Source organism: Sus scrofa, chromosome 7 (assembly GCF_054392235.1).
Source record: "Sus scrofa isolate SSC_HxYL_T2T_F1_AM1 chromosome 7, Sscrofa_HxYL_maternal_Yorkshire_Landrace_v2.0, whole genome shotgun sequence".
Classification (NCBI taxonomy): Eukaryota; Metazoa; Chordata; class Mammalia; order Artiodactyla; family Suidae; genus Sus; species Sus scrofa.
In genome coordinates, this window is record NC_139389.1 from 133905747 (window position 1) to 133926043 (window position 20297).

The following is a 20297-nucleotide window of genomic DNA, read 5'->3' on the forward strand; positions in this document are numbered from 1 at the left end:
CCACAGCTCACGGCCACGCCGGATCATTAACCCACTGAGCAAGGGCAGGGACCAAACCCGCAACCTCATGGTTCCTAGTCGGATTCATTAACCACTGCACTACAACGGGAACTCCTGGGCAGACATTTCTCACTTTGGTACTTAGATTTACGTATGTCTGCTGCATGCCCTGGGGCTCACCTGCCCACTGAGGCTTTTCTGTAGCACATGTGTTTTTTGGTTTGGTTTTTGGGTGGTTTTTTTTGTTTGTTTTTTTTGTTTGTTTGTTTTGATTTTTGCTGTTTTGGGCCACACCTGCAGCATATGGAAATTCCCAGGCTAAAGGTCTAATCAGAGATACAGCCACTGGCCTATGCCACAGCCACAGCAACGCGGGACCCGAGCTGTGTCTGCGACCCACACCACAGCTCACGGCAACGCCGGATCCTTAACCCACTGCTCAAGGCCAGGGATCAAACCCGTGTCCTCATGGTTACTAGTCAGATTCGTTTCCACTGCGCCCCAGTGGGAACTCCCTGTAGTGCATCTGTAAGGAGAAAGGTTGACTGGGCAGGATGCACACCCCTCAAGCTGGGCTTGGAGGTCTGGGCCAGCTGAGGGAGGGGAGGCAGGCAGGTGCAAAGCCTGGGAAGGAGCAGGCAGAAGGGCCCTCTCGGTAGCAGGACCTCCCCTCATGGTGTCTGTGATGCTGTGTAACCGTGACAGCCTGCGGCCCCCTCCTGAAGTGGGGAGGGGGCATCCCAGCCCTGGGTGACTCTGTGACCCACTTGCCCAGCAGTGCCCGCTTCCTGTCCACCTGGCCTTTCTGCCAGGACACGCAGAGGTGACAGGCTGCAAACCTCACCTGGAGTTTGGTCACAGCCTGGCTTGTGGCTGCTGTCACTGTGGTGTCTGAGCATTGGTGACAGCTGCCATGGAAAGCCGTTGTTTCGGTGCCATTTAAGGGCATGGTCCACAGTTGTTGGCCCAGGTAAACAATGACCACCTCAGGTACCATTCAGTTAAGCCACGAGATTCGGCATAAACTCTGTAGATACACGCCCCTTTTCTTTTAAGGGTAATATTTGCAAAGATGCGACTCACGGTGTATTTTTTTTATCTCCATTTAATAAATACCACGTTTTTTAACTCATTGTTTTTTTTTTTTTCCTTCTAGCTTGTTTATGAATTTTTCTTAAGATTTTTAGAGTCTCCAGATTTCCAGCCTAATATAGCGAAGAAATATATTGATCAGAAGTTTGTATTGCAGGTAAGGTGCGAATGAGCTGCACCTGCAGGCGCTCCGACACGCAGAGTGTTGAGTCACTGAGTGTCTTTTTCTTCTTGAAGCTTTTAGAGCTCTTCGACAGTGAAGACCCTCGAGAGAGAGATTTCCTCAAAACTACCCTTCACAGAATCTATGGAAAATTCTTAGGCTTAAGAGCTTACATCAGAAAACAGATAAATAATATATTTTATAGGTAAGTCTGTGCCTGGTGGCGTTTCCCTTTGTGCCTGACGTGTGGTTCGCATCACCACCCCCGCCCCAAACCTCGTCCCCTTTGGCAGAGGGACCGAGGAGTACGAGTGGCCCTTTCTGAGCAGCCAGCCTGTCAGGGCCCCGTCTGCTCATGTCTCCTCCCTGCTCGCCCGCCTCCCCACTCACACCCATGTCTGTTCCGCCCTTTTCCCCCCAGTCTGGTCCCTCTGGATGTGGGCGTCCGTCCGTCCAGAGCCAGCGTCTCCCCTGCACCTGGCGGTGCCCATTCTTCCTGCTGCGTCTCCGTGGGAGGAGGGAAGGAGGAGACATGAGCATCTTTGGGGGACCTGAGGGCTGGGCCGCGGGTGGGTGGGTGGGGACTTGCACTCTGCGCCTGCTGGTTTGGGGGGGCACAGCCCCAGGGTCCACGGGAGAACGCTCCCTGAGAGTCCAGTGTGGTGACCAGTGCAGCTTGACCCCTGGACCCCTCACACCCTCCCCAGCCCCATGTCTGAGCCCTGCCTGTGGTCCTAGCACATCCCAACTCCCTTCGTCTGCTGTGGCCTCCAGCTCCTCTGACAAGACCTCTGGATGAGCAGGTGCAGGTCCCAGGCGAGCCCTTGGACCCCCTGCCCAGACCTTGCGGCCTCTCTGATCCTCCCGGGATGGGGTGGTCTCATACTCTCTCCCGCCCGCCTGCCCTCTGGTCCCCCTCCCAGGCTTCCCGAGACCCCCAGCTTGGCGGACGGTCCAGTCGGGGTGGGGGGGCTGGCACATGGTGCCAGCAGCTTTATCGTAAACAGCCCCGGCCCCAGCTGCCTGCCTGGCTCCTGGCAGCACCAGGTAAATGCTAATGGATGAGCCCATCGGTGTAGTTTCTCCTCCATCCCTGGAAGCCCACTGAACGAGCAGTTACTCCGTCAGGCTGGCTCCTCGGGACGCGCCCCCCCCCCAGGGCCCTGCTCTGGGTGGAGCCAGAGCCCGGCCGAGGGCATCCCGCTGGGAGATGCTCAAGCGGACGGGTTTCCTGTCGTGCAGCTGCAGGGCCAGAGGGAGGGGAGGGTGCAGGCGCACCCTGGACGGGGGGACCCGGCAGCCCCGCCAGAGCACCCTGGAGAAGCCTGAGCGGGCGGGGAAAGACGAGGGCTGTTCGCAGTGCAGCCGTGTCGTGTCAGGTGAGGCAGGATTTCCCAGGTGTCAGCGTGAACTCTGCCGCCCTCTGCGGCTTCTTGCTCGGTCAGCGTTTTCATGTGTGGGTGAAACAGACGGGGTCAGAGGTGGCCCTGCGGTGGCAGACAGGCAGCAGGCTGCAGTTCTGCTGCGGCAGCGACAGCATGACTTCCCACGTTCCGCGACACCCCCCCCCGCCCGCCCTCGTGGGGCTCCGGGGACAGGTGTGCTCCACGCGGTCTCCCGGGCGGCCAGGGCTGCTCACGGAGTCGAAGGCAGCCCAGCCTCGGGGGCGGGGGTGGCCTCCACCTCTGCCTGTGAACCCCCCTCCGCGTCGCCTGGGAGGTGGCCCGTGCCTGCTCTGCCTGCGTCTTTAGGCCTCCCTCCCGTGCTGCACCCTCGGGAAGAGGACGAAGGGGAACTTCTCTCCCTTTCTCTCCTTTTTTTTTTTCCAATTTTTTTTCTCTCTTTTTTTTTTTTTTTTGGCTCTCCCACAGTATGTGGAGCTCCCAGGCCAGGGATCAGATCTGAGCTGCAGTTGCGATCTGAGCCGAACGCCAGATCTTTTAACCCACTGTGCCGGGTGGGTGTCAAACCTGTGTCCTGGTGCTGCAGAGACACTGCCGATGCCCCTGTGCCACAGAGGAACTCCTTACTTCCTCTTTCTTATACCTACTTCAAATCTATAAAATAATTAGGAGTTAAGAATTTCTCTTGGGAGTTCCCGTTGTAGCTCAGTGGGTTAAGAAGCAGACATAGGAGTTCCCGTCGTGGCGCAGTGGTTAACGAATCCGACTAGGAACCATGAGGTTGCGGGTTCGGTCCCTGCCCTTGCTCAGTGGGTTAAAGATCCGGCATTGCCGTGAGCTGTGGTGTAGGTTGCAGACGCGGCTCGGATCCCGCGTTGCTGTGGCTCTGGCGTAGGCCGGTGGCTACAGCTCCGATTCAACCCCTAGCCTGGGAACCTCCATATGCCGCGCCGCGGGAGCGGCCCAAGAAATAGCAACAACAACAACAACAACAACAAAAAAAGACAAAAGATAAAAAAAAAAAAAAAAAAAGAAGCAGACATAGCATCTATGAGGATGTGGGTTCGATCCCTGGCCTTGCTCAGTGGGTTAAGGATCTGGTGTTGCTGCAGGCTGTGGTGTAGTCGCAGATGTGGCTCGGATCTGGTGTTGCCGTGGCTGTGGTGTAGACCGAAGCTGCAGCTCTGATTCGACTCCTAGCCCAGTAACTTCGGTGTGCCACAGGTACAGCCTTAAAAAGAAAAGAATTTCTCACTGAGAACATAGTAACGTTGATTGAAGAGAGCAAAGTGGCTTATAGCAGAAGCCACCCCTGCTTAAACGTTGAGCAGGAGACAGGTCACAGTGACGCAGAGCTCAGCTGCCCGGTCTGTCCCAAGTGGAGTCGACCATGCAGGACTGCGGGAGCCACGCACGCCGACTGGCCAGGGTGCCCAGCCCTCCCAGTTACACGCAGAGGAGCAGGAAAACAAGTGCAATGAAGGGAGCCTCAGGTTGAGTTTCACAGACGGCAGCGCCTCCCAGTGTAGACGCCCACGGAGGTGGGACTCCCGTGGCGGGCTTTCCACTCCAGGGCAGGGCCAGCAGCCGGGATGACGCGTCCCAGGCTGGCTTTAAAATTGAGTGAGATGTCAACTCAGGTTGAAATGCAGCAAAAAAATGCCTAAAGGGATCGCTGGAGGGGACGTGTGTGTGTGTGTGTGTGTGTGTGTGTGTGTGTGTGTGTGAGAGATAACGCAAACAGCAGGGTGTTCCTTGTCAAATCTGGGTGGTGGAAATTCGGGCGCTTGTCGGGGCATCTGAACTCACCACACGCCCTGCCCTCCTCCCGTGTCTGCATCCAGGTCTTGAGTCTCTCTGGAAACGGCCAGCAGCCCCCAGGACGTTCCCGCAGTAGCTGTGCTTGTTACCCGGCTACGTGGTTTTCTCCCTAAAAGCATTGTTCTCTTATTCAAGAGGCTTTTAGTCTTTTCCAGCCATTGTTTCGGTGTCGAATTCTAAACAGCAAATTGCTTTTTCTAGATTTATTTATGAAACAGAGCATCACAATGGCATAGCAGAATTACTGGAAATATTGGGAAGGTAAGTGTCTCCGTGTTACTCGTAGCGAATGGCCTTGGGGGAATTTATGCCAGAAGGATCCAGTTCCTTGTGTTCCACCGCCCCCTCCCCAAAGCAAGGCACTTTAAACCGTTCTCCAAAAGATCTTAAATAAACCCCACCTCCCGCAGGGGCTGGCGAGGCCCCGGATCAGAACACATGAAATGACAGGCCTCTCCTGCTCCTGGGCTTCCACGTGTGACTACGGAAACACACTTCACTTATTTCCTCAAGAGCAGGGATAAAAGTAGTTACAACGAGAAGGTTTATATCTGACCCTGAGCAGCTAGGTCATTTATCATGCAGTTGGGGTGTTGAGCAAATGCTACTGTTTCACATTGCTTTGATTTTATAGATTTTTCATATGTAAACTGATACAATAACGTTTCAAAAACGTCATCATATTCCGAGTTCTTGCTTGCGATCTTTTTCTTAAATTTTTTTGAAAATTGATAACCTATCGGTTTTCGATCCGCCCTCCTGGCTCACTGATCCCCAGAGTTCCTCAGGTTCCACGGCCAGGGCAGCCTGGACAGGCTGGTGCCCTGGCACCTTGGTCGGGGTCTCGGCGTAGGTCAGCGCCTGAGGGTTCTGGGGAGTCCTGCGGGGGAACCGGGCTCTTGCTTGTCTCGTCTCGTGGTTCCCAGCACTGCTTGGGCGCATGGCTGTCACCTGGAAGATGTGTGGTGCGGTGCTTCCGGAAACAGCACTCCTTGCCGTTTCCGATCCGACGTCAGACAAATGTCAGTCCGAGGGCCTTGTGGCCACCTCTGCTCTGACGAGTGCCAGCAGGCGCCCTGTCCCTGTCCTGGCGGCAACCAGTGCCAGCTTGAGCAGGTGCTGTCCCCAGCGACCGGCCTGCTGACCGCTCCCGCCTTCCGCTGCCTCACCTGCGAGACGGGGAGAGAGTCACCCTCGGGTCCGAGGTGGTGGCGAGGCTAGGCTGAGCTGAGCCAAGGGGCCCTGTGGTCCCGCCCGTCCCCTCCTGGACGGCCCTTCAGCCTGGCGTGCGCCCGGGGCTCAGCGGCGAGGGGCAGGTTAGACGTCACCGTGACCGCCTCTGCGGCTCGCGGGAGCCGACCTCCCCGTAAAACCACACAGGCGGACGACTTGATGTCACAGAGAAAACCTGAGCTTGGAGGTGAAGAGAAGGGGCTCCCTTTCCTTGCAGAAGGGGCAACTTTCTTGCGGATTTTTGTTAATTTTTGTTTCTTGCTTTTTAGGGCCACGCCCACGGCATATGGAGGTTCCCAGACGAGGGGTCGAATCGGAGTGGCAGCCGCCAGCCTACGCCACGGCCACAGCCACGCCAGATCCTTAACTCACTGTTCGAGGCCAGGGATCGAACCCGCATCCTCATGGATGCCAGTGGGTTCGTCACTGCTGAGCCACGACGGGAACCCCTCTTGTTGGTTTTTAAACGACGCCTGTCCTGCACACGGACTCTGTCCCGCACGCCCTGGAAGAACGAGGCAGAACTTCCCCGGGAAAGTGTGAGTCCTGAGGGCGGGCGGGTCTGCGCGGCCCTGCCCGAGGAAGGAGGCTTCGCCCCGGACTCCCGGCCCGGGCGGCCCCCGGTCAGCGCAGGACGCACAGTTCCCTCGGCGCTGCGGAGCCAGAGCGGCCGTGCGTGCTCGACGGTGCTCGGACCTTTAGGTGTCTGTGCTCGTCCTCCCGCCTCCTTTCCGACACGTGATGTGCTTGCTGGTTCTCGAGCTAAAAACAAAAACTGAAAGAAAAGCAGCAAGATGCATTTTTAGTGTGGAGTTTGTAAACATGCGAATGGGAGTGCGTTCTGTCTTCACAGTATAATTAACGGGTTCGCCTTACCGCTGAAAGAGGAGCACAAGATCTTCCTACTGAAGGTGTTGCTGCCTCTGCACAAAGTGAAGTCTCTGAGCGTCTACCACCCTCAGGTGAGGCTCCTGCCCGGGACGCGACGCGACGAGGGCCGCGGGCGGGGGCTCTGCTCGGACCCGAGCCAGGCCGCCCCCGAAACCCCAGCCTCTCACCCGGGGGCGCGTCCTCTCTGCTGTCGCACCGGTGGCTTGGGCGTCAGAGTTCTCGTAGAGATCCCTCTTTAGAAAAGTCTGGAAAACCTCGGGAGTGGAGCATTCCAGAACTGACTTTACGCCTCGAGAAGGCGTGACGACCGGAGCTGAGGGAGGCGTCTCTGAGGAAGTCTCCTGGGGGGTGACCCCCTCAGAGACAACGTCTCCACGGCCACGGCCAGTAAAATGGCCTAAGAGAAAGTTGGGTGTTTTAAAGCTGGGGGGTTCCTTAAACTTTGTGGAAATACTCTTGCAGTTACACGGAGAAACGGGTCTGTAAGTGGCTTCTAACGGGGGGGTCGGCTGCGTTTACCAGGAAGTTTGTTCGTCCCTCACTCCTGTAAGTTCTGTGCGGGCAGGACTTACGCTGCAACACCCAAAGCTTTCGGGGAGATGCCTGCCTTCACTCAGGCCACGTGCGCCGCGCTTGTGGCTGGTCCCAGGCCAGGCCCCGAGCGGGCACATCTGGGAGCGGGGCAGCTCACCTCGTAGGGTCAGAAAAGGTGTTCTCAGGAGTTCCTCTTGTGGCGCAGTGAATACGAACCCCACCATAACCATGACGTTGTGGGTTCGATCCCTGGCCTTGCTCAGTGGGTTAAGGATCCGGTATTGCGTGAGCTGTGGTGTAGGTCGCAGACGCGGCTCAGATCCTGCATTGCTATGGCTCCAGCGTGGGACAGCAGCTGCAGCTCCGATTCGACCCATATGCCACCGTGCAGCCTTAGAAAAGACGGGGAAAAAAAAATGTTCTTCAGATGATTCTAATAATGACGCTGGCTTCCTGGGGAAAGTGGTTTTTTGTTGTTGTTTCTTTGGTTTTTTGATTTTTGCTTTTTAGGGCCGCACCCTCGGCATAATGGAGGTTCCCAGGCTAGGGATCAAATTGGAGCTACAGCTGCCGGCCTCCACCACAGCCACAGCAACGCCGGATCCTTAACCCACTGAGCGAGGCCAGGGATTGAAGCTGCGTCCTCAAAGAGACAGTGTCGGGTTCTTAACTGGCTGAGCCACAACAAGAACTCCCTGGGAAATCTTTCACTTAGAGTTTTTTCTCTGATTCCCACGAACTGATGGTATCTTTATATACAGCCAGTTTGTTATCATGTTAGCTATTCTATATTAAAAATTAGTAGTTTAGGGATTTAAGGTGGAAACAGATTTTGTTCTTCCCAGCAGTTAGATTACCTGTCCATTACGGTCTTCAAAAGACCACAAGAAAAACCCCACCAAACCTGGGCTCCCTTGTGCCCTGGCTGTTCACTGTTTTTTGTTTTTTGTTTTTTGTTTTTTTTCAGGGCCTCACCCACGGCATATGGAGGTTCCCAAGCTAGGGGTCAAATCGGAGCTGTAGCTGCCAGCCTACACCACAGCCATGCCAGATCCGAGCCTGCAACCTATGCCACAGCTCATGGCAATGCTGGATCCTAACCCACTGAGCAAAGCCAGGGATCGAACCTGTATCCTCGTGGTTACCAGTCAGGTTTGTAACCTGCTGGGCCACAGTGGGAACTCCTTGTTTAGCTTTCTGATGTTTCTCCTCCAGCTGATCTGCTACACGTTGGGCCTGGGGTCCCTCCCTGTGAGTCCCACACAGCACCTCCGGCAGGGCCTGTGGAGGGAGCCTACACCCAGCTGGGGGGCGGGGGGACCCCAGGGGGAGGGGCAGCACTGATCACGTCCATCCCTGTCTCCCCAGAGGAGGGAGTCTAATGATGAGGCAGCGTTTCCATGTTAATGTGAAATGTTAGGTGTTCCCGTCATGGCTCAGTGGTTAACGAATCCGACTAGGAACCATGAGGTTGCGGGTTCGATCCCTGGCCTTGCTCAATGGGTTGAAGATCCTCTGTGGCTGTGGCTGTGGCGTAGGCCGGCGGCCTCAGCTCTGATTAGACCCCTAGCCTGGGAACCTCCGTCTGCTGCTGGTGCGGCCCTAAAAAAGACAGAAAAACCAAAAAAATAAACAAATAAAGTGCAGCGTTAATACTTCTCCTCTCCCGCAGCTGGCGTACTGTGTGGTGCAGTTTTTAGAAAAGGACAGCACGCTCACCGAACCAGTAAGTTCGCCCTGCCTGGTCAGGGCCTTGCGGGGGCGGGGGGTGTGTGCGTGTGTCTGTCTGTCTGTCTGCCTGGTGAGGGCCTTGGAGGTGGGGGTGTGCGTGTGACTGTCTGCCTGGTCAGGGCCTTGCGGGGGGTGTGTGTGTCTGTCTGTCAGTCTGGTCAGGGCCTTGCGGGGGGTGTGTGTGTGTGCGTGTGTCTGTCTGTCTGGTCAGGGCCTTGCGGGGGGTGTGTGTGTCTGTCTGTCAGTCTGGTCAGGGCCTTGCGGGGGGTGTGTGTGTGTGCGTGTGTCTGTCTGTCTGGTCAGGGCCTTGCGGGGCGGGGGGTGTGTGTGTGTGCGTGTGTCTGACTGTCTGTCTGCCTGGTCAGGGCCTTGGTGGGGGTGTGTGTGTGCATGTGACTGTCTGTCTGTCTGGTCGGGGCCTTGGGGGGGCGGTGCGTGTCTGACTCGGTGTCAGTATCGTAGTCTGGCTGCTTGGCCAAGACAGCCTCTTCACCTTAAGTTCTAACACTGATGAACACAAACTGATTTCATTCATCTGTTACAAATTTTCAAACTGTAGTCATTTGAACTCCAAGTTCCCTTGTCGCAGAAGTTATCCTGTGATAAGGTGGCCATCTTATTCCTCGTTGCATTTTACTCCTCCAGCAGCTTGGCCGCCAAATCTCGCGCAATGTATTGCTTCCACGTCGTCTGCTTTTACTGCATCTTACTGACTCCAGTCGGGGGAATCGGAGTAAGGATTCAGAATGCTTGTTCTAAAGAGACTTTGAGGTCTCGAAAATTTTTCCCAAGTTAACGTGTAAATTTTTTTTTTTTTTTTTTTTTTTTTTTAGGGCCACACCTGTAGCATATGGAGGTTCCCAGGCTAGGGGTTGAGTTGGAGCTGCAGCTGCCAGCCTATGCCACAGCCATAGCAATGCACGATCTGAGCTGTGTCTGCAACCTACACCACAGCTCACGGCAAGGCCAGATCCTTAACCCACTGAGCGAGGCCAGGGATCGAACCCACATCCTCATGGATATTAGTCAGGTTCTTAATCCACTGAGCCACAATGGGAACTCCCACGTGTAACTATTTGATGACCATTGCATCATAAATGAGCGTTAGATTGCTACCAATCAGTGCTTAGATTCCTAAATTTCTCAACATTTTATCTGTATTGAGGAGTTCCCATCGTGGCTCAGTGGTTAACAAACCCACTAGCATCCATGAGGACCCAGGTCCCACCCCTTGCCTCGCTCAGTGGGTTAAGGATCCGGCTTTGCCAGGAGCTGTGGTGTAGGTCACAGATGCGCTCTGGATCTGACATTGCTGTGGCTGTGGTGTAGGCCGGCAGCTACAGCTCCAATTGGACCCCCAGCCTGGGAACCTCCATATAATGCGGGTGCAGCCGTAAAAAATAAAAAAAAATTAAAAAATTAAAAACACACAACAACACAGTTTTATTGAGATATAAGTCGTGCTATACAGCTCACCCACCTCAAATACACGATTCAATGGTATGGGGTATATTAAGTTAATTTTTCTCAATTGTGGTAAAATATACTATATAGCATACAATTTGCTGCTTTAAGTGTACAGTTTAGTGGCATCAATTACATCCCCTGCGTTGTGTAGCTGTCACCAGTGTTTCTAAATATTTGTCATCGCCCCAAACAGAAACTCTCTCTCCATTAAACAGTGACGCTCCCCTTACCCTCAGCCGTCCGCCGATAACCTCACATTTCTCTACCTTTGACGCATCTAGATTCGTTATTTCGCTGGGATCCTGCAGGATCTGACCTTTGAGACGGGCTTGTTTCGCTCGGCGTGGCATGCTCAGGTTTCGTCTGCTTCGTCGGGGTGCCAGCAGTTGGTTCCTTGTTACGGCTCAGCGGTGTTCCGTGGATGGATGGGCAGCGTCTTTGTCCATCCTGTCAGTGGACACTTGAGTTGTTGCACCTCCTGCACCCTCTAAACACGCGCAAATATCTCTTGGTCTCCTTGCTTCCAGTTCCTCTGGGTGTATACCCGGCGGCGGCGGAATTGCTGACTCGTGTGGTAATTCTGCATTCAGCGTTGGGAGGCGATGCCATACCTTTCTCCACAGAGGCCACAGCCTTTTGCACTCCCGCTGGCAGTGCCCAGGGGCTCCGCTTACCCCACCTCCTCACCAGCACTTGCTGTGTTCCCTTCTTCTTCGTATAAGCACCCTAGTGAGTGTGAGGTAGAATCCCATAGTGGGTTTTTTATATATATTTGATGATCTTTATTTTTTTCCACCACCACATGGTGGTGTGATTTGTGTTTCCCTGAGCGCTCATGACGCAGCGTCTTTATGCTCATGTGTCGGCCATTTCTCTTTCTCCTCTGGAGAAGTATCTTTAAATTCACTTCCCATTTTTTAACTGGGTTTTTTTTTTACTGTTGAGTAATAAAGCAGGAGGTATGAGATGTCAGTTTACGTGTTTGAACAGCCTTTTAAAAGTCACTTTGGAATAGAACAGGTAAAGACTGATTCCTGAGGCTTTCTGTCCCATTTAGCCATCTTTCACACTTGTGAAATTGTAATTATTTTACTCAACTTTTTAAAATTGAAAACAATTGAAATGTAGTTAATTTACAATGTGTTAATTCCTGCTGCACTGCAAAACTCAAACTATCTGATTGAGTTGTCGTGAAATATACGTATGCATACGCATTCTTTGTTAGCGCTTTCTCTTCCGTCATCTGGTTCGGCTCTTGAACACCGGGGCCCATGCTCTGCAGTGGGCCTGGGCTGCCCTCCTTCCGCATGTGGCGACTTACATCGGCTGTGACTCCAGCCTCCCCATCCCTCCCCTGGCAGCCACAGGTCTGCTCTCCACGTCTGTGGGTCTGTTTCCGCTCTGGAGACAGGTTCATCTGTGCCGCATCGTAGACGCCGCGTGTAAATGATGTCGTGTGGCGTTTGTCTTTCTTCTCTGACTTAACTTCACTCAGTACGAGAGTCTCTAGCGCCATCCATGCTGCTGCTGCAAATGGCATGATTTCACTCTTTCTTACGGCCGAGTGGTACTCCGTTGTGTGTATGGACCACATCTTCTCCATCCATCCATCCGTCAGTGGACACTTAGGTTGCTTCCATGTCTTGGCTACTGTGAATAGTGTTGCTGTGAACATGGGGCTGCATGTGTATTTTTGAGTTATAGTTTTGTCCAGATATATCCCCAGGAGTGGGATTGCTGGATCATATGGCAGTTCTATATGTAGTTTTCTGAGGAACCTCCACACAGCTTTCCACCATGGTTGTACCAATTTACCTTCCCACCAGCAGCGTGAGAGGGTCCCTTTTCTCCACACCCTCTCCAGCATTCATTATTTGTAGACGTTTTGTTTCTGACCAGTGTGGGGTGGTACCTCATTGTAGTTTGATTTGCATTTCTCTAATAATGAGTGATATAGAGCATCTTTTCATGTGCCTGTTGGCCACCTGTATGTCTTCGTTAGAGAAATGGCTGTTTAGGTCTTCTGGCTATTTTTTGATTGGGTTGTTTGGTTTTTTGTTGTTGAGTCGTAGGAGCTATTTGTATATTTTGGAGAGTAAGCCCTTGTTAGTCACATTGTCTGCAAATATTTTTCTCCCATTTTGTAGATTGTCTTTCATTTTGTTTATGGGAAATTGTAGTTTTTATGGTCAAAACAATAGAAATTCTTCATGCTGTACTCCTGAGTTAAACTGCTTCTGATCTCTCCTTTCTTTTTAAGCTTCTGAATTCTCTGTGTAGCATCCCCGTGTCACACACAAATTCAGGAAAAGCCCCCGTCGCATCCCTCAGCTGCACTCAGCCCCTTTCAGAGTGTCCCATCCCTGCACCCGTCCCCGGGTCTGGGCACACCCCTTCTCAGCTCTGTCCAGCGTTCTGGAAGCCCCCCAGGAAAGGTGCCAACACTTCCCAGACTGCGGTACCAAACACAAAGTATTGACTCCCGTTGAGGGTGCAGATGTAATTCTATCTTCCTGCCGAGCCGAAGACGTGTTTGGGTAAGGAAAGACAGGTGAGAAGGCAGCAGTCCTTTTTTAAAAGCCTTTTTAATGTCCTCCTTCAGTGGTGCCACATCCTCAGTCCTGCCTGTATTTGAAGACTGTCCCCACGCTAAAGGGCGAGGCCTTTTGCTGGAGGGGGTCCCGGGTGAAGACCTTCTGACACGCTCCCTGCCCTTTCCCCCCAAAACTAGGGAGAGGAAGAGCGTGCGCTCTCCGCTGAGATTTTCCTTTGTGCGTTTTTCTCATACTCTCTAGTGGCTAAAGAATTCACCGGATGTTACCCCAGGTTTAGCATGGACGGAGGCGGGCCCCACCGAGGCAAGCTGTGAGGCTGCGGGGACCCCCCTGCCCCCGTGCCTGTGGGAACCTCCTAATCCTGCTGCAGCAGGACTCAGTGAGAAGTCCCCACCCCCGCCTGAACGTAGCGTGAGGGCTGATGGAGTTTACAGGCTCCCACGGCTAAAGCTAGTGCCGCTTTGCAGGGGTGGGAGCGTCTCCTTGCAGCGTCTGAAAGACGCAGGAGGCGGGACGCTGGCTTCAGTGGGGTCCTTCCCCTCAAATAGGAGATAGGACGCCCCGGCTTGGCACAAGCACAAAGCCACTTCAAGCCCCCACACACCCGCTCCCCCATAGTTCCACCCAGAACCACTTCATTGCTTAATTTCCTGCGGCACGGATAATAAAATAGTAATCTCTTGATTAGAGCAGCTTAAGTTTCTGCACATGAAAAACGTTCAGCCCCTCTCATCAGGAAGTTTCTGCCTTTGAAATTCACGTATAATGACAAGACACAGGGCGTTTTGTCTTCCTTCAGCATCAGAAGCATGTGGCTGACAGAGGTGCAGAGTCCTGGGAAGGCCCTGGGAGGCCCTCGTGGGCATGCGTCTCACTGTCCTGCACCCGGGGTGCCCTGGGTCTGAGTGGGTCCAGGCTCAGGAACATCCAAAGTCTGATTCCTTTAAAAGACGTTTATGGACCCCTGTTGGCAGGGGTTTTTGGTTCTTTTTCTTTTTTTTTTTTAGGGCTGCACCTATGGCATATTGGAGCTGTAGTTCCCAGGCTGGGGGTCATATTGGAGCTGCAAGTGATTCCAGTACAGAGTATAGATGATAATAAATGTCTGTCAAATGATTTTGAGCAAAAAGTAGGAAAGGCATTAAATGATGTGGTGGGTTTTTTGGCTGCACCCACAGCATGTGGAAGCTCCCAGGCCAGGGAATGAACCCGAGCCACAGCAATGATGATGCAAGATCCTTAATCCACTGAGCCACAGGGGAACTCCCAAATGATGCATTTTTTAAAAAATAATTCCTTTTATTTATTTTTGTCTTTTTAGGGCTGCACCTGCGACATGTGGAGGTTCCCAGGCTAGGGGTCAAATTGCAGCTGTAGCCACCAGCCTACACCCCAGCTACAGCAGTGTCAGATCCCAGATCTGAGCCGTGTCTGCGACCTACACCACAGCTCACGGCAGCACTGGATCCTTAACCCACGGAGCAAGGCCAGGGATCAAACCCGCGTCCTCATGGATCCTAGTCAGGTTCTTAGTCCACTGAACCGCAGCAGGAGCTCCTATACAGAAGTGTTTGGGTTTTTGTACTTTTAGGCTTAGGGTAGCGATACTCTAGGGATTTTATTTATGTACATTCCGGATCTGATGTTTTGGGTGAACCGCTTTTACTGGTGTGATTGTGGTAGGAAATTTGGGGACCGCAGAACAAGGTAAAGAAAGAGCGCCTGGCAGAAACACTGTCCACTGATGGGCACAGAAGGGAACGCCCAACACCCCCCAACCAGGAAGCTGCAGCCGCCTGGCCGGCAGACCTGCTCTGGTGGGGTCCCAGCCAAGGCCGGGCGGCCACAGCCTGCTCACTGCGGCCCCACGGTGGGACCATGGGGCCCCCATCTCTGGTGAGGCCTCTGGGGTGTCCCGAGGTTACTAACAACGTCCGTGCTTGGTGTCTCTCGCTTTGGTGTGTTTTAGCACCACTGGAAATACTTGGGACCTGCACACCGTGTAGCATGTTTGTGTATAAACCTGCGTGAACAGTCACCTTGAGACAGAAGCAGGTGCTCCTGTGTGTGTGACTTCCACACCGAGGCACACACGTGAACTCCCGTGTTCCCCACTGGTCTCCTCTCTGAACTCACCCACTTGCCTGTTTTCTTGGATTGGTTTGTTGGTTTGGTTTGTTTTTCAGGAACCGCCTCTCACTGACATGTTGGTTTAAGCGAGGGTCACATAAATTAAAGTTGTGATTCTAAAGTATAAAATTTGGTGGGGTTCCCGTCGTGGCTCAGTGGTTAACGAATCTGACTAGGAACCCTGAGGTTGCGGGTTCGATCCCTGGCCTTGCTCAGTGGGTTAAGGGTCTGGCGTGGCTGTGAGCTGTAGTGTAGGTCAAAGATGTAGCTTGGATCCTACGTGGCTGAGGCTGTGGTGTAGACTGGCAGCCACAGCTCTGATTCCACCCCTAGCCTGGGAACCTCCGTATGCCTCGGGTGCGGCCCTGAAAAGACAAAAATAAATAAGTAAAAGTATATAAAATGTTTTCCTACCTCTCAAATTATTTTTAAAGACCCACGTTCTAGTTTACTGGAAAACTGCACCCTGTACGAGGGAAGAGGCACCGTGTCCCCTGTCGCTCCGCAGAGGAGACCCCCGAGCGAGGAGGCGGCCCCTCTCACCGCAGTCACGCGGCGTGTGGTCTCTTGGCAGGTGGTAATGGCCCTTCTCAAGTACTGGCCAAAGACCCACAGTCCGAAAGAGGTCATGTTTCTCAACGAGCTGGAGGAGATCCTGGACGTCATCGAGCCGTCCGAGTTCGTGAAGATCATGGAGCCGCTGTTCCGGCAGCTGGCCAAGTGCGTCTCCAGCCCCCACTTCCAGGTACGGCCGGCGGCGGCGGGCGGCGGGCAGCGGGCGGCGCGGAGGCGGCGCAGCTCTCCAGCCTCGGAGCCCCTCCCTCCGTCCGTTCTTCGTTTACGACACGCATGAGTTTGTACCCCTTAGACCTTTAGAAAATGCGTGGCCGTGGTTTGTGCCGCTCCCACGCGCCTGTCTGAGAGCAGCCTCAGGCGGGTCACTGCCCACTTCCCGCATCTCCAGCCCGTGGGCCTCCATTCAACACGCGGGGACCCGGCCTCCTGTGTCCTTGAGACGATACTTGCTGTGAACTCATCGCGAACAAGGGCGAAGTCCAGGCACAGGTTGAGCAAAACCTCATGGTCTGCAGGGCATCAGCAGCCTGGCATGAGAGGGCAGCCGTGGCAGCCCAGCCCACCTGGTATCTGGTCCACGCTGCCAGTGGCTTTGGAGCTGGCCACCGTGGTGGTCCCACGCCTCCCGAGGTGCCCACCGTGCTGCCCCCCTTCATCCTCAGCCACCATCCCCTGCCCCTCCCTGGGTCCCTCTGCAGGGACGCCCGCCAGCCCCCTGCCTGCCAGCTGCTGTTCCCCAGGGCCATCTCTTCTCCTGGGCAGGCCGTCTGCCCACTCTCTGTTCACGCATGTGGTGGAAGCTCCCCAGAGGCGAGATTCTGCCTCACCTGGGTCACTGCAGGGTCCTCCGTGCCCAGCAGCACTGCCCGTGGTGTAGACGCCTGATAGGCAGGTGGTGGACCGTGCAGTGGACTCATTTGACCTGCCCTTTCAGCGCCTGGCCCGTGTCCAGCAGGGATGTTTATTGAACTCGCGGGGAAACCAGGGACAGTGGTCTTGATGGACAGGAGACCGTCTGCCTCTTTGTCGAGGCTCCCAGGGCTGCAGCCTAGAGGGTCCACTGGGCGGAGGTAACAGCTCGCCGGTCCGGTGTCGTCCGCGTGCGGCGGACGTCTGTCGACTGTTTCAGTCGCCCCAGGAGCACCGTGCCCGTCTCTCTCGCAGGTGGCCGAGCGGGCGCTCTATTACTGGAACAACGAGTACATCATGAGTCTGATCAGCGACAACGCAGCCAAGATCCTGCCCATCATGTTCCCGTCCTTGTACCGCAACTCGAAGACCCACTGGAACAAGTAAGAGGACCGGCCGCCTCGCGTCCAGTCGTTTTTAAGCTTTGCAGGTTCTGCTGGTACTTGAAACCCATGACCGTTGAGTCCCAGTCTGAATATCAGTGACCAAACGAGAGGGCGACCCCGTGGTGGCTGTGCCCGCCGCCCCTCGCCCGCCCCGCACGTCGCCCCCTCGCGGCCCCGGCACCTTCCGGGCCGCCGCCGCCGCCACCGCCTCAGTTCCCTGCGGAGGCGGTGAGGGTCGGCGTGTCCCCCCGGGGTCTGACCTCTGCGTGTCCCCGGCCGGGGACTCAGGGCTCGCCTCCCCGACGCCACCGCTGCCGCCGCCTCGGGCAGCCCTCCAGTCAGAATTCACAGCTGCCAGAGCGCCATCTGTCACCTAGGCCGCCCCCCGTTTGCCGGAGGCCTGCGGGGCTGCCGCGGCCCTGCCGCACCCCCTCCTCGGCTCGCCCCGTCTCTGGCCGCTGCGGCCCGTCTGAGAACGTGGGCTCCCGCCTCGGGCCTTCGTGATGGGGAATCACAAACACACCACACGGCGGCCTTTGCTGTCGAGCAGCCTTGCTGTGGAGGCGGCGTAGGAGAAAGCGACCCTCTGTCGGGTCCCTGGCCCCTCAGCAGGGCTGGCCGTGGCGCCGCGAACAGGAGAAGGAAGGACAGCAGCCGGCGTCAGGGACACACTGGGCGAGTGGTCATCATGGTTCCTACGTCGCTTCCAAAACGACTTTCCTTTTTTTTGGTTGCTCCCCCCCGGCCTGGCCGAGGAACAGCATGCGGAGTTCCTCGGCCAGGCCGGGGGGTGAACCTGCACCACGGCAGCAACCCGGGCTCCCTCAGTGACCACACCAGATCCTTAACCTGCGGCACCACACGGGCACTCCTCAACCTTTTCTGTGTAATGTTTATTTTTCACTGAGCTCGGCAGAGGCTAACAAGCCCCCAGAGTTGAGCCACGGCCCCTGCGTGTGGTTTCGTGTGACGTCAGAGCCGGCGCTGACCTCTGACCAGGCTCCAGTCGCTGCCCGCTGCACAGAAAGAAAGGGCCTTTTAGGTGTTTTTCCAAATAGGATTTGGGTTTTAGGAAGGGAATTAAAAAGTACTTATGACTTGTTTTTGTCGTGGCTCCCAGTTCTGTGTCTTGACCAGGCTCTGCTGGGCAGTTTCTCTGCCCGTCTCTCTGCGGGCCCCTTCGTTGGGGGCTGCATCTGAGCGGAAGGAGCCAACACCCTCTCGCGGCGCCGCTGGATGTGGGGCGGCTCCCCTGCCCCCCGGCGTGTCAGAGCCTGAGAGAAGGGTTGAATAAGCTGTCCCATGCTGGTGTCACTGAAAGCTCTCCCAGCCCTGCTTTGGCATTATTACAGTTAACTTGTCTGTCCTCGGTGAGCTGACATTGGTAGCAAGCAGAGTCTGCATCATTGGCGTCTCTCTGATTAAGTTGGCCTGAACCATATATTTTTTTTTTTTTTTTGGTCTTTTTTGCTATTTCTTTGGGCCGCTCCCACGGCATGTGGAGGTTCCCAGGCTAGGGGTTGAATCGGAGCTGTAGCCGCTGGCCTACACCACAGCTCACAGCAACACCGGATCCTTAACCCACTGAGCAAGGGCAGGGACCGAACCCGCAACCTCATGGTTCCTAGTCGGATTCGTTAACCACTGCGCCACGACGGGAACTCCCTGAACCATATTTGTTGGAGTTTCAGCACGTTCAGACTCTTTCCACGCACGGTGGCTTTCGGCTGCCCTCAGCCGGGACAGCGAGCCCAAGGGCCCAGGCGCCCGAAGGCGGGTGGCGAGGGGGCTCTGCCTCGGATCCGGCGAGCGGCTCAGTCACAGGCTCGGCGCTTAGGCGACTGGGCAACGGGGCCGCGGGCCGTGCTGACCGGTCGGGGGCGGGCCGGCGGGAGGGAGTGGGCCGGGCTCCGGAGGTGAAGCCCCGGGGTTTCAGCTGGCAGCTCTCCTTGCAGGACGATACACGGCCTGATCTACAACGCGCTGAAGCTCTTCATGGAGATGAACCAGAAGCTGTTCGATGACTGCACCCAGCAGTTCAAAGCAGAGAAGCTCAAGTAAGTGCCCCTTGCCAGAGCCACTGGGTCCTGGTTAGAACTCCTTTTGAAGAACGTGTGTTTGAAGTTAGCTGTTCCCGCTGTCATGCTCCCGGTTTAATCATCTTCGCCAAAAGGGCACCTAGGCCACAAATGGAACTTTCAGAATGTTCACTGTTCTCAGAGGACGTCTGAGGCGAACTGGGCGGGAATGAGAGTTGCAGGCTCTGAGGTCGTGTGACAGGGCAGGACTCTTGGTCCAGCCTTGCTTTATTGTTCTAGTTTATTGATCTCCAGAAATGCAGTGTTTTCTGGAATCTGGCACCTAAGACCTTCCCACATCAGGGCCCTGCTCTCATGCTGAGGACTGCAGAGCCACATCTGTGCGGGGACAGTCACGGTGACCCTGTCCCTGGGCTGTGCCAACCGTGTGTTTCATTCTCAAAATCGCCTCTTGAGAGTCAAGTACGGGCTGCGGGCAGACGGGGTTCCCTGTCGCTGGAAGCTGGCCGAGGTCAAAGCCCTCCGAGGCACAGGCGTCACCTGCAGCACGTCCTGGCCAGGTGCCGTGTTCGTTCCTTAGACGTGGTGCGTTTCCGCAGGCCAGGCCCCGTTTGGGCTCCAGCAACACGGCGGTGAATGAAACCGAGACCCTGGCCTCGCGGAGTGGGTACCTGGGAAGGGCAGGAGGAGCGAGGCAGCGAGACCCAGATGAGCAAGAGGCCGGCTGCGGGGCTAGGACAGGCGGGCGGCGGGCCCTGCAGACCTTCGGACAGCCTGGCCGCTCCTCCCGCAGCCGAGCGTGGGGTTCAGGCGGGAGGGAGTGAACGCTGGGCCCTTGCGATGGCAGGTCGTCTCCCTGATGGAGCATCACAGCTCTCCAAGGGGCTCCGCCAGGACGCCGCGCCCTGGCTCTGCGGACCGGCGTGTGAGCTTCTCATCAGGGTCTTAGACGTCCTGCGGCCGGGCACCAAAACGGGGGCGAGGAAGGAGACGGGTGTGCCTGCACCTGGTTGCTAAGAGCGTGACTCTCAGACACGTTAAAGTTTCGGTATATGTGTATTTTTAACTCTTTTCCTCTAAGTCCTGTTTCATTTTTCTCCCGTTACGAGCTTTGCAGTCACCACAGTGACATCTGTGGAATGAGACAGTGACAGAGAAAAAAGAGGCCTTGTATTGCTGGCCCTGTATCCCCCTAAGGTTTTCTTGAATTTGATTCGTTTCTCTAACACCAGTGACATTTTACTATTTTTCAGAGAGAAGCTAAAAATGAAAGAACGAGAAGAAGCGTGGGTTAAAATAGAGAATCTAGCCAAAGCAAACCCCCAGGTACTAAAAAAGAGAGTAACGTGAAAACGGCTAGGGTGTGT

The 20297-nt window shown here is 55.2% G+C and overlaps 1 protein-coding gene across 1 annotated transcript in view; it reads left to right on the top strand.

Annotated features, from left to right (window-relative positions):
* The window catches only part of PPP2R5C (protein phosphatase 2 regulatory subunit B'gamma), a 192490-nt gene that overhangs the window by 157953 nt on the left and 14240 nt on the right, over positions 1–20297 (top strand). The window contains exons 12-20 of the mRNA XM_021081604.2: positions 1157–1249; positions 1330–1460; positions 4681–4740; positions 6566–6674; positions 8810–8863; positions 15595–15765; positions 16761–16888; positions 18847–18948; positions 20184–20256. Of these exons, the coding sequence (XP_020937263.2) occupies positions 1157–1249; positions 1330–1460; positions 4681–4740; positions 6566–6674; positions 8810–8863; positions 15595–15765; positions 16761–16888; positions 18847–18948; positions 20184–20256 (921 nt within the window). The remainder of the gene's footprint in view (positions 1–1156; positions 1250–1329; positions 1461–4680; positions 4741–6565; positions 6675–8809; positions 8864–15594; positions 15766–16760; positions 16889–18846; positions 18949–20183; positions 20257–20297) is intronic.